The sequence below is a fragment of the Chelonoidis abingdonii genome, chromosome 5 (genome assembly GCF_003597395.2).
Source record: "Chelonoidis abingdonii isolate Lonesome George chromosome 5, CheloAbing_2.0, whole genome shotgun sequence".
NCBI lineage: Eukaryota > Metazoa > Chordata > Testudines > Testudinidae > Chelonoidis > Chelonoidis abingdonii.
The window spans coordinates 93963398-93979025 of record NC_133773.1 but is presented as its reverse complement, the minus strand read 5'-3'; the positions used below and the strand labels follow the sequence as shown (position 1 = coordinate 93979025).

Genomic DNA, 15628 nt, shown 5'->3' with positions numbered 1-15628 from the left:
CATTTGCAGTCACTTGCATCCTGGGATAGCTGCCTATAATACACCGCTCCCAATGCCGCTGCAAGTGCTGCAAATTTGCACACGCCAGTGTGCTTGAAGCTGTCAGTGTGGACAGACTGCAGTGCTTCCCTACTGTGCTCTAGGAAGACGGGTTTAACTCGAAGCACTCTACAAGTGTAGGCATACCCTTAAATTATGACAAAAAAACATCACAAAAAGAATTACTTAAAGCTTTTGCAATTTAGAAATAGCCTGGTCTTTTTTACTGACCACAAAGATGACTATCTAAAATGGTGATGAGGTTATTCTCAGCACTGGTATTACAATAAGTGCATGCCCATACAAGAAGAGATTTCTTGACAAGCTCAATAGGGGCATGTTACAATAACCCAGAGATGCCATGGGCACTGATCTAGAAGAAATGTAAGATGTTTACAAGACTTATCCTCCCCAGTTATCTCTCCCTTTGCTCTCTCCTTCCCAACCCCTGTGCCCATATAAAAGGAACTTATTCTCCCCTCCTCCCCCCAACATAAGGGCCAGGGATAATTGTAGCTCCTGAGCTTGAGTACATTAAAGATTGTGAAGTGCTTGGAAGTTATGACATATTGGGGGAGGGGGGGGGCTTACAAGTATGACTGACTGATAGCAGGAGTCTAGGGACCAGTGTAATTAGGGGAGTGGAGGTGGCAGAGGGAAGAGGTAATCCTCCATTTGGGGGAAAAGAAGGAAACGTTTCTGCAGCAGCTGTATTTTTTATATGGTGGGCATTTGCACTCCCAGATGGACCAGTGGGCAGAAGAAGTTGTCAAATGTGTATGACAAACACAATTTTTCGTGTAGATGCTACTACCACATGTGATTTTTATTGTAAGTATTAATTTAGATTTTAGACATGAAATCAGTTTTTGACTGGCTAAGCAAACCATATCTCAAAAACTCAAATCTCTTTGTATACAATATGCAGTGTAGTTGTAGCTGTGTTCAGCCCAGGCGATTAGAGACACAAGCTGGGTGAGGAATATCTTTTATTGAACCAACTTCTATTAGTGAGTGAGACAAGCTTTTGAGCTACACAGCTGACCCAGGATACATCAACTCAAAGCAGCACCAGATCCTGCCAGAACAACAGATGCAAAATCTGCAGACGTACCTCCACTGCTATAGTGATCACCATCCCCCACAACACACCTTTCAAGATCCATGGGTCCTACACATGCCTGTCACAACATGTGGTGTACTCGTCTGGTACACTAAATGCCCCAACAACAACTATGTGGTTGAAGCCAGATAATCACTATGCTCTGGAATGAACTCACACAGGAAAATGATAAAAGACCCAAAAAACCCTATCGCCTGTGGGTGAACAGTTTCCACAAAGCGATCACTCTATATGACCTCTCAGTCCTCTTACTCAAAGGAAATCTGCCCAACACTTCCAAAAGACAAGCCTTAGACCTAAAATTTGTTACTCTGCCAGTCACTAAGAATTATGGATTGAACAGAGACAGTGGATTTTGGTTTATTACAATAATTTGTAACCTACCAACTCCCTCTTTTTGTCCTGTGACAGCAGAGAGGTTAATGGGCCACTCTACCTTGAATGCTCCCTTACAATATGTGCTCAGTGCTTATGCTAAACAATCTTTTCCACTTTGCATTTTGCTGTGATGCTGGGAGTACCCTTCCCAGACCTGAAGAAGAGCTGTGTATGGCTCAAAAGCTTGTCTTTCTGAGGCTATGTCTACACTACCGCAGTAAGTCAACCTATGCTATGCAACTCCAGCTACATGAGCAACATAGCTGGAGTCGACATTCCATAGGTCAAGTTGCCCCGGGGTCTACACTGATATTCTCCCATTGACTTACCTTACTCTTCTCATTGTGGGTAGAGTACAGGAGTTGACTGGAGAGCAATCTGCAGTCAATTTGGCAGGCCTTTACTAGACCTGCTAAATCAACCGCCGATGGATCGATCTCAGAGCATCGATCCCTGCTGTAGTGTAGGCTTGCCCTCACCAAAAGAAGCTGGTCCAATAACAGATATTATTTCACCCACCTTGTCTCTTTGCATATAATATTCCACAGACAATTCTCTAGACAGGTTTTTGTGTGTTTGTTCTGAAAACTTTATTTTAGAGGCAAAGTGTTAAACCGATTGAAATTTCACAAGATTAACATTATTGCTTAAAGTGCATGGATCAATTAAAAAATCAAAGTACATAATTAAAACATAAGGCTAAGCAATATTAGCTATACAATTAAATAATTATAGAAATACAGTAAATAGTACAGTTACTGAGAAAAAGAAGACAAATAAATTAAAACAACACTGATAAAAATGTACTAGAGTAAAATATGTACAAAGAAAGAATCCCCTAAAATTCTAATACACATTAAATTGTAAAAGAGAGTGCTCAAACTCCTTGGCCACAAAATAGAAGACAAGAGACAAAACATTAGGGACCTGTTGCCAAGTGGTGCTGAGTAGCTGGAAGTTGCAAGTAGTCAGCGCCACTCAGGATCAGGCCCCCAGTGCACAATATCATAACACATGTGGGTGCAAATGTATATGAAATGTACTGTTTGAAGATAAAAGCCATGTGTAATAAAATGCTAGAATCCATTGTAACGTTGCATAAATTCCACTTACATCTTCGTTCAAGTCTTAGGCTATGGCTCCACTGCACCAGAGGATGGTCTAGGAGGATATGAATTGTAAGAGAATAGCATTTTGATGCAATCAACTGGTCCATGTGGACACTGCTGGCTCAAACAAAAAGGTACCGAGTTTGCAAAAACTTAGTCCTCTTTCAAACAGGACTATATTAATGCAAACTAGTCTTTTAGTTTCTGCCTACGGTGTCCACACAGAGCAGTTAGACTGTAACAGTTTGGTGCACTCTGCAATTCACACTCCTGTAGGCTGCAATGCAGCGCAGATGCATAGACAAGCCCTTAATGTCTTTGTTAAATTCAATACATAGGAAATATATGCTGCTTTTTAATTTTAACTGCTAAGGGAGTCAGACTTTAAAATGTTAGTCTATTGAACCACATCTGCACCCTATTGAAATTGGATGAGTATTGGGGTGGTTGTGCACATCTTATTTTCAACTAGATATTCTGCTTTCATTGATCCTCCTTCCCCACTGATTCCTTCTTTTGTCCCCATCTACTATGTTCCATTAATAGAAAATGTATAATATGCTGACAGCTCGTTCTGGGATACATAAGATTTGGGTCTGAACTTGTCCTCCAAGGCAGCTAATTTACACAATGTACAGTAACACTTCCTTGGGTTTAGTGGAATACCAACAGAGTAAAAATGTTCTTTTCTATAAACAAGAACATGTAATAAAATGTGGAGATGAACGGGTAACAACATTACACAGAAAATACATCTCATGCAAAGGCACACAAAACAACTAATGAACTTAAATTATTCTTGGGACTAATCCAGTTAGAGCTCAATAAACTAAAAATCACATTATACAGGAGCACAGACAATCTGCTACAATTTTTTTCTAAAATTGCTGGCTAGAAAAAAGTCTTGATTGTCCCAGATTTTCTCCACTCTTTTCATGATGCACTGGAAGTGAAGAATATAAGTATATAAAATGTCTGAAAAATGTACCACGCATATATTATAAATCCAGGTAAATAAATATACATCATCCTGCAAGGCGCTGAGCATCCTGGCCCCAATCCAGCAAAGCACTTACAAATGAGCTTAACTTTAACCAAGTGTATAGCTTTATGGACTTCAATGGGGCAACTCACATTTTAAAGCTGAGCACGATTAAGAGTTTTGCTGGCTTGGAGACAGGGTGGTGGATGGACCCTAAACTGATGATTAGAACTGTATCACGATGGCAATTTTTTTTGATCGACAGACCAAACAAATACTGAGTACTTTAACTGGTGCTAAAATAAAGTTCATTCTGACATTATGTACTTTGTAGTATTTCCAGGATTTCTCCAAAGTTGAAATCCAGCCATTGATTTTCTACTCGTGTTACATCATTACTGTAAATCTTTTCTTGAATTAGCAAAACCTTCTATTTAACAACCCTGTAGCACTTACATATAACCTCTGGGTCTCTCTAATGTATCACAGAAATGTTGATGGACTTTTTTTTTTTTTTAACCCATAAAGTATGAAAAAAACCTGCCATAATAATTGTACTGTCAGGGAACAAATTGTAATTATCTGAATTTACTATCCAATGTAAAGTCTTGTCTTGCAGTCTGGGAAAAACAAAAATTTGCATATGCTGTATCTTAGATGTTAGTGTTTAACTATTGCTGCAATACCCAAACTTTATTAACACAAAAACCATTTCCTAGAATGAGACATTTTAAAATAATTTCTTTATGTACAATTGTTCTTTATACAAACATCAGTCCCAAACACAAGTCATACATTGCATTTCTTTTTGTTTTGTTGTAAAGTTTCACACACATCCTAAATATGTACGGCAGCAAATTGCAAAGTATAGAATGTTTGTCTGACCTTGGTTAACTCTGATCTAAAAAGTGCATTTATTTGCAACCAGAATACAGTCTCACTTCCCAGGCAAAAGATGGCCACATTTATTAAATCGAAAGATGTAAATGTTCAGAAATATTCCATTAAAGAAAACAAGTGATTTTACAGAATTTAGGGCCTGATCCAGCTCCATTAAAGTCAATGGACTTCAGAGATTGTTGAAGCCTCTTATTAGGCCAGTTCTAAACAAGAAATATCATAATCCTCTACGGTAAAACTTCCATCCCGCTGTAAGTAACAGAAAAAAGTGCACTTGTTTGGACTCAGTCCTCCAACCTTTACTCATGTGAATGGTCCCATTAGAACACCTGGACTACTCGCATAAGAAGAGTTGTAGGATTAGATCCTGTGTCTGATCTGTTGGATCAATACACTAGCATAATAAATAATTCACAAATCTTTGAAGATGAAAAATCCAGTTTTGTTTTTCTTCCAAGGTAAAGTGCTATACTTCTTAGTATATGTCCACTGATATAAAATGGCCACTTATAATTTCAAATAAATTTCAAACCACGTTATACCAGAGGCTAACATTGCATGCTCACTAAAACATAACAAAAACAATTTCACTTTCACAGTAGATTGTAACACAAGTAAGTTTTTTTTCCCCCCACTCTCCCAAGAGGAATGGAACTATCAGATTCAACATTGGTTTTAAACAATATTTGTTGACATAAGAAGCTCAGCAACAAAACTACAGTTGGACTTCTAAAAAAGTACTGAAAGTGACACTTTCTAATAAATTTACAAAGTTAAAAACATGTAACAGTAAATACTCTGGGATGACGATGCTTCAATCTTTCTAGAATTCCTCCCTCTCTCTTTCTCTCCTCCCCCTCTAGTAGGGCCAAATCATGGTTTTATTGAAGATAATGGTAGTTTTACCAATTGTCTTCAGTAAGATCAGGATTCGATCCTTAACGTCCATACACTAAATGGTGAAATATTATTGTCAAATCTACCAAGTCAGCTGTCAGACAGAAAATTACTCTTAACACACTATCAATCCCTTCTCATGCCTTATTGATACTTTCTCTTACCCTCCTTTCTTGCCAAGTATTTCCAGTATTACTTTATAGCAATTTATTAGCAAGAACATGACCAGTGACAACCAGGTTTGAAAAGTAAAACATGAACAGTCACATTATGCCTTTTGATATCTCTAGAACCACGTACTCTTGGACCTGATACCACAGTGATTGAGATGTTGACAAAGATGACTGCTGATGCTGAGTATGGTCAATACATACTGCAGGTGTGAACTATGGATTATTACACAACAGATTTCTACATTCATAAGCAATGGGCCTTGTCCTAGGTGCCAAGTACCTATAGTTGCCACTGATGTCATTTGGAGCGGTGGGTGCTCAGCATATTGCGATATTGAGCCCAATGATAGGTATTGTATCAATAACATTACTTAACTAGACTGTGTAATACTAGCTCTGATGTTTTGTATGCACAATATTGGAATATCTGCGAATTCAATAAGCACACACACGTTCTGTTATTCTCTTTGGCAGAAACATAAGATCACTCCTTAGAAAAGTACTTCATGTGAGGAACCTCTCCCTCCTTTTTCCCCCAACAAAACCCTCAGTGCCTCTGTGGCTTTTAGAATCAAAATGACCAGCTCAGCTTATTTGTGCTCTCTCATCAGGATAAACAGGAAGACTGGGCACATTGTATGATTTTGCTCCAATGTGATTTAAATCTCTTTATGTGAACTACAGTCTTGAAGTTACCCATTTAAAGTTTTTAATAACCCAAAGCTCAAAGGATTTGAGAAGAATATCTTTCTAGCGGTGGAGAGTAACATGACAAAATTCTCTATGCAACCACAATAACAGTGGTTATTAAATAGATTCTTTTCTACACTTAAAATGGATAACAATACATATTAGTACATATTTAAAGGAATGCTTCATAAAGTAATATCCCAAAGCTATTTAGAAAGTTTAAACAATTTGCCCTAAATATAATGCACACTTCCATAGAAAATACTATTCTAGCTCAGCTGGATTTAACAGATGACTCCAAATCCTATTATTTGTAAATGTTAGTCCATATAAATTTTACTAAGAGCTGACTGAAATTCATTGAGTCATACTTAAAAAAAAAAAAAAAAAAAAAAAAAAAGTGCTGCACATCAGAAATGAGGGGTTATAGTCAAGAACACACAAACCATTTAGTAGAAGATAAGATAGATCATTGTTCGGCTATTCAGGATGTGCTCTGTGTAAAAGTCAGTTAACAGTGCTGATCAGTTTTCTCCACTTGCAGCATTTCACAGTTCTCCAAGTCACTCTCTTGACTGATAGAATAAAATATAACCAGATTCTGAATTTTTTGATATATCAGAGGTCAGACCATAGAATTCTTCAATAGCTTGAGCATCTATTTTCTGCAAAAATAAACGAAGTTGTTTAAAATGTTTGCTAAGAAAAAAAACTAAGCTTGGATTAAATGAATATAAAAATGCAAAAACACGTACGTAGTTATTTGCCTCAGGGTAATGATTAGCAAGTTTTGTTAGTGATTCAAGAAGTGAATGGGCTGTTTAATAGTTTAGGAGACAAATCCTGATTGCTTCACTCATTGAAATCAATGGGACTACTACTCTGAGTAATCCAAGCAGGATTTGCCATAGGTAAATGGGGAGAATCTTTTCTCTGTTACATAATAGCAAAAAGGTAAATTGTGACTTAAGTTTTTTCTACAAATGTAATGGTAGATTGGTGCTGAAGCAGTGATACTGCATTTAACTTTTGCCTTCCCCCAGAGGTCCTCTGCTTTCCTCCTTTTATTTTCCTCATCACAGCGTCTTTTGGGACAGATTCTGCGACCTTTATATTTAAAGTACACCTCTACCCCGACATAACATGAATTTGGATATAACACGGTAAAACAGTGCTCCCACGGGAGGCGGGGGGGAACTCTGGTGGATCAAAGCAAGTTCGATATAACGTGGTTTCACCTATAATGCGCTAAGATTTTTTGGCTCTCAAGGACAGCGTTATATCGGGGTAGAGGTGTAGTACCACACTCTCTCCTTCCAAACAATGGGTCTGATTCTGATCTCGCACCAGTTTTACTCTGCTATAACTGCAATGAATTTGCTCCTGACTTACACTAGAGCGAGATCAGAACCAGCCCCTAGCCTTGGCAACATACTGCAGCGATTTTTAGTGTCTGCTTGAGACACTACTGCACTATGAGCAGACTCCATCTGCACCAACTGTAGGACAGATTCTGCTCTGATTTATAGACAGCAGGTTGTACTGAATGGTGAACTATCAGACTGGAAGGAAGTTACTAATGGAGTTGTGAGGCACTGTCAACACAGAGGAGGATCAGAATATTGTACAGGAAGATCTGGATGACCCTGAAGATTGGAATAACAAATGGCATAAAATTCAGTAGTACAAAGAGCAAAGTCATACAATTAGGGTCTAATAATAAGAATTTCTGCTACAAGCCGGGGATCACCAGTTGGAAGTGACAGGATGAGAGAGAACTGAGTGTGCAGGTCAATCACTGGATAACTATTAGCCATCAATGTCAAAAAGGGCAACTGTCAAAAAGGGCAAATATTATTCTAGGATGCATCAGGGGAGGCATTTCCAATAGAGATAGAGAAGTATTAATGCCATTGTACAAGGCACTGGTAAGATCTCATTTGGAATACTGTGCACAGGTCTGGTAAGCCATGTTCAAGAGAGATTCATTCAAACTGGAACAGGTGCAGAGAAGAGCTATTAGGATGATAGGGGCCTGAAGGGCCTAGTTTATGAGAGGAGACTGAAAGAGCTTGGCTTATTTATCTTTTCTTAAACTGGGGGGAAAGGAAAGAGGGAAATCAAGTCACCATCAAAAGCAGATGGTCTCTGAATGGTAAGCCACACCAAATGGACATAGGAACTTATACAACAATAATCTTTTCATAATCGTCAGCATACCGACCTCTACAATGTCATCATCAAACAAAAGCCAAAATCCGTGACTTTTCACAATGGTAATATAATGCCCACGATTAGGTCCACTAGAAAAAAAAGTAATTAAAAAGTGTGAGATATAAATGGGCTGGTTTTTATAAGTCATATGTTAAATAGATATTATATTTCCACTGAAGCCCCTTGTAAGCCAGCTTTCAGTGTTAGATAGACATGTGCATTCTTCCTTCTCCTAAACTGAGTTATCTAAAATGGGTTGGTCAACTGAAAACTGAATGCCCTCTCATTATCTGCATTATGATAGTTTATAAATCTAGCTAAAAAGTAATTGACAATTAGTTGATGGCAGACAAACTATGAGAAATATTTTCAAAACTGCTCAATGGAATTTAAATAGGAAGAAGACAGGCTGATATTAAACACAGAAATGCAATTACGTATCTTCTTCTGGGTGGGGAGAACAATTGTTCACATTCTTTTTGAGCTTTAAGAATTCTTTCAGTTTTTTCCACGCTTGACAATCCATCACATCCAAGAACTCCTATTATAGCTACGATTCTTCATTCTAACCAATCATTACCAGTCCTTAAAATCAGCCAGCTGAAGCAATCACCATTTAGTAAGAAAAGAAAATACAACCACTGCCTCCTGCTAGAGTCTGAATATGCTGTCTCCACATATTTCCAGCCCCATGAAAGTAAGACACAGAAGGCCAGATTTTAATCTTTGTTACACTGGTATATAAACAGAGTAACTCTGTTTAAATTACTTGGATTTAAACCAGCTTCATTTACAAAAATCTGACTGAGATATAGGTATTTCATATGGCAATGCAGGATATTATGGCTATGATTCTGGGCTGGCCTATAATTACATATATTTTTTTGTCCTAAGTATTTTATAATAATCCAATTTTAGGTAACCTAAAGTTCGTCTCAACTACATAAACAACTTGGCAGAGGCAGACCCTGGCTTTCATATACTATGCCACTGACTTCAATGTGACTCTGCACAGTAGTAAAGGTCTGTTTGTTCAAATTTGTTGCAGGATCAGGCCCAGAGTCAGCATTCTAGATATACATGTATTGGCAGATAACTGAATTAGACAGTTTGTTTGATCCTTTTCTATGTCTCATTTCTAGTTCTATGACACCTGTTTCAAGTAGAGCTGGTCAGGAAACGGAATTTGACATCCATGAACAATTTGAGGTTTTCGGAAATTGTTTTGTCTTAAATGAGGGCGAAAGGTAAAAATGTTGCAATTTTTTTGCAGAATTGAAATTCTGTTAAATCTTTTGGAAACAATGAAATGTTCCCTGGAACCTCTTTGGTGTTTCCCAAACAAGTATATTTCCTGGCTCCTGGGCCCCCTACCTCTACAGTAGTTTGTAAACTCCTCACCAGGCAGACTGGCTGCTGAGGAGCCTGGGAAAAAAGCTCCACAGACAAAAGAACCCAAAATGCATTTTTAAAATCTTAAGATTTTTAAACCAATCTCAGTATATTTTGAGGCCTGACATGTGCTTTTTGAATGTTTGGAATTGGCAGTACTACTGATCTAATGATAGGTTGGGTACACCTGAATGTGCTTTACCTGCCACAGTGAACGACAACAGCCACCAAGTCATACATGCGATCCAAGTTGACTGCATCGCTGGATGTGTTGAAGAGACGTAGCTCCAGAGGAAATACCACACGGTAAGAGAGTTTGGTGTACCTGTGTAACTGCTCCATGTACTTGAATCTCTTGAGGTGCAATGCAAGGATCATTGGCAGCTTTTTTACTCTCATCCTGTGAAATCATTAATAAGGGTGTATGTTATGAAACGCTGCTCAGTTCAGTGTTATTCTTTTCTTGCAATACTATGTCTGCACATTATAAATGCACTTTGTAAACAGAGGTATTCCATTAGCAGTAACTGGCGATCTAAGAGATGTGTGCAGCAGCTGTGGCTCCACCTCTTGGTTTTAAGGTTCATATGGAGTGTACGTGTGTTGGAGAGGGCTGCAGCCACTAGAGGCCAAGAAGCTGCAAACAGGTTCAGGAGGGGGTTCACTGCAGCCACAAGGGTATCACAGGCAAGAGACTGGGAACATTGTACAAACACAGAAGTTGGAGGACTGGACTGTAGTTTAATGTATCAGTAACAGAGTGAGTGAAGCTACACTTCAGCAGTGATTTAAATTTCTACTAACAATATGTCTACACTATGATTAAAAAAAACCATGCCCCAAAGTCTCAGACCCTCCCCCTTGCGGGATCTCAGAGCCCAAGCTCCAGCCCAAGCCCGAATGGCTACACTGCAATTTTATAGCCCTATGAGCCCAAGTCAGCTGACCCGAGCCAGCTATGTCCATGCCACAGGTCTTTTATCGCAGGGTAAGATGTACCCTAACAGCTCAGTTTACCTGAACAGGGATTGAACTGTACTATTCTTTACCCACCTTTTCTGTGCCTCTTGTTTACTGCAGCAAGTTTCACAGTAGTACTTCTGTTCACTACATAATGTTTCTGTGTTGCTGAAGTCTCTGTAAATAAATATAAATGATCAGTTCTTAATGTTTCTTGGAACTTCCCCCAATATCACACTTGGACTGATGAGCTGAAAAGCCAGTAAGACACAATGGGCGAAACACTGGCCCCACTGAAATCAACAGGAGTTCCATCCAATTTCTAAAACATGCTATTTACATCACAACTTATACTTATAAAGGCCCTGATCTAGCAAAGCACTTAAATACCTGAGTAATCCCATTGACTTCAGTGTGACTACTGGTGTTTAAACTTGAGCATGTGTTGAAGTGCTTTGCTGGGGGAATGTTAAGAATTACCTTTCTTTGTGGGTACTAAGAGTTTTGTGCTACTTCCTTCACTCTGGCAATTACTTCACCAAACAAGACTTTTCAACAGTATTAAATTTGACATGCATGCTTCCATCCCGTCCATATAACTCACACTGAAGTTCATGCAAAATGTGTGTGCATAAGGTACTCCTGAGGGAATTCTCTGCCAAAAAAAGTAAATTCTGCACACAAATTTTATTTGTCAAAAAATAAATGTGGAGGCTACAGCATGGCGATGGGGAGCACAGGCCACTGGCTGTGCAAGGTGGGAGATCACCCTCTGCCTCTCCCCCCACCCTGGAACATGGACAAGGATCCTGACACAGTGCAAGGGCTGGGCCTGCCCCAGAAACACCCCAGGGCACTGCCCCTCTGTACCAGGCGCACCAGGTGTGGGCAGGCAGTATGTAAGTGTGGAGGGGCTTAATGTGGGGAGTGGGGGAATCCAGGTGTAGGCTGAAAAGGGTCTGGGTGGGACAATCCAGGTGTGGGCAGCTCAGTGGGGGGTCCGAGTGCGGGGGCATCTGGATGCACAGGAGTTTGTTGTGGGGGTTCCGGGTGCAGCGGCAATGGGACTCTCCCAGGGGGTCCAGGTGAAGGTGGCTCAGCAGGGCGAGGGGATGGGTGTGGGGGGCTCATCGGGGTGGAGGCTCAAGTGCAAGGGGCTCAGTGGATGGTAATCTGGGTGTGGGGGTCCAGATGTAGGAGGGTGGGGCTCAGTGGGAAGCTCTGGGTGCAGGAAGGTTCCAATGCAGGTGGTCAGTGGGGGGGTTGAGTGGATGGGGGAGCAACTCCCCATACAGTGACCCCTCCCCTTATGGAGGACAGATGGGGGCAGGAAGTGGGAGTGGGTAGGTAGAGCTTCCTGCAGCCGGGGGAGGTTTCTAGGGGTGTGTCTGACCTGGCCAGGCTGCTCCTTGCAGGGTAAGTGGAAGTCCTGTCCTCCCACACTCCCAACCCAGCTGGGATTAGTATCTGAGCCTGGGTGCAGGGTAGGAGCCACCAGCCAGGGTATCCCAGCCCCCACCCTTGTTGATTTACCTCTCTGCTGACCACTCTGGGTTTCCAAAATGATGCACCCGCACTGCTGGGGAGGGATATGTGACTGCTCTTGCAGCTTTCCTTTGCTTCCCCATCAGAAAGTCATTTTTCTGCAGGGAAACAAAGAAATCTGCAGGGGGCATGAATTCTGCATGTGCACAGTGGTGCAGAATTCCCCCAGAAGTAAAGAGCTTCAGAACTGAGTAAAGTATTCCTAACAGCTGTAGCACTCAAGACACTCCTAATTCTCCCCCATGTCACTGATTCAAAAAAGACTGAATTCTATTTGTGTGGTTTTAATAGGGAGCAGAGGGGAATTTTTTGATACTTACATACACCCCAACCCAAACTATTTCTGGATTAGCCCATCTGAATTATTAAAAAAAAAAAAAAAAAAAAAAAAAGCCCCTATAGGTCTCTCTGCAAGATTTATCCAATGATCAGAAAGGTGCCTCCTAAAATAGAAAGTGTGTTGGTGTTATTCAGTCATGTAACCAATATAAACAATATCTTTTAATGGGATACAAAATTATAACAACGAGACTGGAGTTGAAAGTTGGACTGAGTCAACTGAACTGAGTCAACTGGCCTTTATAACTTGGAATGGAAATAAAAATAATTGATACATAATTCATTTTGTTGTTAGATAAATTCCTCTCCTGTTTTTTGCCAGACCTTATACTCAGGAGAGAAAGATTATGCTGGAGGCATGTATTTTTTGGAGCTCTTAAACACATAAAGACCTTTTCATCTGACCAAAGACAGAAATAACTAGAAAAGTTTCATCTATAGTTGTGAAGAAGTACGTTTTACTGAAATACTGAACAATTCTTATTTACTTGTTCCTCTTTTCAACATTATAGTATTTACATCATGAAGATGCAGCAAAAGCAGTTATTGTCATAGAAAACAGGCAGTGAAATTTAGTAATATAATTTGATGTTCCCTGCTGAAAAAGGCTGCAGAGGCATTTGTGCATTTTTATCATGAATGATACAGTATAATAATGCACCTATGGAAGGCCCATGTTCTAGCTTTACAAATGTTTAATTAAAAGAGGGTTTCTCTTTCTTCCAAGGAGGGAGTTGTGCTCCTTCTAACAGACCATCACAAAGTATAACAATTGTGGATTCTCTGCCTTGTGTGTTCTGTAGGTAACAATCTGTAGCCACCTTCTCAAAAAAGATTTGGAGTATTTTCATCCTATTGTGTTCCTGCAATGGAGGATGGAAAGGCTACTTAAAGCATGTGGCTGTTATACTGTTACACTGCGGAGGTTTTAGTTATGTCGGTGCTGTAAACTACTGTATGTATATAGGAGGTTGTCCAGCAAAGCTACTAAGCTTTCTAGCTTCTGTTCTAGCTGAAACACATATGACACTGGCAAGGTGTAGGAGGAAAGGAATGGATTGCACAGATTCAAATCACAGTATTAGGAAGGCTCTCCATTCCAGACTGTACCCTTTATTGAAGAACTATGTAGCCTTGAAGAAGAGGGGTCCTTTTAAACAATACATTTCTTACGAGTTTAACAACTAAGAGGTTAGATAAAATATTATGCTCTGTTTAGAGTATCTAGTATAACTTATTTGTGCAATTTGCTTTTTACATATGGTTGGTTGTGATACAATTTTCTGTTTAAATCTAACAGGCAGGCACTCAGAAGTATAGTTTAGGGTACTTTCACATACAGGTATTAAATAGGAACTGCTGTTCTAGAAAACTAACAAGTTTTCCAGATTTTGGCTGCAAAAGTCAGTGCTGCCTGCCTCCTATTTACAGTCTTTGTATACGCTTCTATTTGGAGAATCCTAAGTGCCATTGGAATTTGAAAGCATACAGCTGAAAGAGAGATGATACGCTTAACTTTCAGTATGTACATAAGTCCTAATCAGCAAAGCACTTGAGCATGGGCTTAAAGCTAAACACACTTAAATCCCACTGAAGCAAACTCATATTCAGCAACAACTCTTCCAGGTGAGCCAGATGATCAATTTCTAATCCCAATAGGGAACTGTATTCTCTCTCTCTCTCTCTCACACGCACGCACACGCGAACAAAATGAATTTAAAGTAAATTTCTTATTAAAGGTTCCATTGTGTCATGAACATCCAAATTACTCCCTTTTTCTTTTGCTCAGCAAAAGCTCAGTTAACACTGCACAGTTTGTCTTGCGTTTCATCACACAGAGATGCTCCTAGAACTTTTACTTTCAACCTTTACTGGACTGAGAGAATGAGAAAGAAACCACCAGGAGCTGAGAGAAGCCACCTGGGGTTTTCCTGCCGTGAAATTGATTTAGGAGAGTAGAGTAGAAATGTTTCCCAAACTGATGCATTTATGAATCTTCCATTTATTTACCTCAGACAGTGCGTAATGGATGTGTTCTGCTCCACATCAACAGAAAGGTCAAGAAAATCCTCATCTTTGCTACTAACCTGTAGCAAAAAATACATATGTAAAAGATAAACACACGTCTAAATGCATCTGAAACCCATACATAAATTTTGCACTTGAAACAATTACTACAAATACAAATTGTACAATATAACTACTTTTAATATTTTCTAGACAGATTTCTGGCTTTGTATAAATAGGTTCCCGTGTCAGTCAGCAAGTCCATTAATCCACCTTTCACACCATTTCAGTTCTGTTTCTGGAACTTATCCCAACTCACTGACCATGACCAAGTGACCATCTATCTCTAGTCCTTAAAATGGCCTGGATTTTCACCACCACATTTTTGGACCAGCCAAATTTTAGTTCATTTGTGGTTTTCAGATGCTTGTGAGAGAAGCAGGAGAGTGAAAAATAACTGGTGTAAATATAAAGAATAAGGGTGTGTCTACACAACAAAGCTAAGTCGACCTATATTAGTAATTACTGCGGTGGTGCATGTCTACACTACCCTCCTTGGGTCAGTGGTGTGCATGCTCACCAAGAGCGCTTTCACCAACGTAAGAGGGGCAGTGTCATGAGCTGAGAGACGAGCCCCACAGGCTCCCATCCTGCCCCCCATTCCCTGCACAGAGCATGAGGGAAGCTGCCCAGGACTTCTTGCCATGCCCCTCCCCCTCCCTTCCCCACCAGGAGCTGAGGGAAGCCACCTGGGGTTTTCCTGCCGTGAAATTGACAAACCCATGTAAGGGACACAGTGTCTATGCAGACATTGTGTTGCTCTAACTACACTGACACAAGCCTTATGCTTCTTGTGGAGGTGGAGTTATGATGTTGGTGT

The 15628-nt window shown here is 39.9% G+C and overlaps 1 protein-coding gene across 2 annotated transcripts in view; it reads right to left on the bottom strand.

Moving 5' to 3' along the window:
• Nucleotides 1–2105: 2105 nt before the first annotated feature.
• USP46 (ubiquitin specific peptidase 46) overlaps nt 2106–15628 on the bottom strand; it is a 36445-nt gene continuing 22922 nt past the window's right edge. For both annotated transcript variants that reach the window (XM_032773227.2, XM_032773228.2), the window contains 5 exons: nt 14752–14828; nt 10951–11034; nt 10100–10297; nt 8516–8594; nt 2106–6956 (listed from right to left, as the gene is read on the bottom strand). In XM_032773227.2, coding sequence (XP_032629118.1) covers nt 6855–6956; nt 8516–8594; nt 10100–10297; nt 10951–11034; nt 14752–14828 — 540 coding nt within the window. In that variant the 3' untranslated portion in view covers nt 2106–6854. The remainder of the gene's footprint in view (nt 6957–8515; nt 8595–10099; nt 10298–10950; nt 11035–14751; nt 14829–15628) is intronic.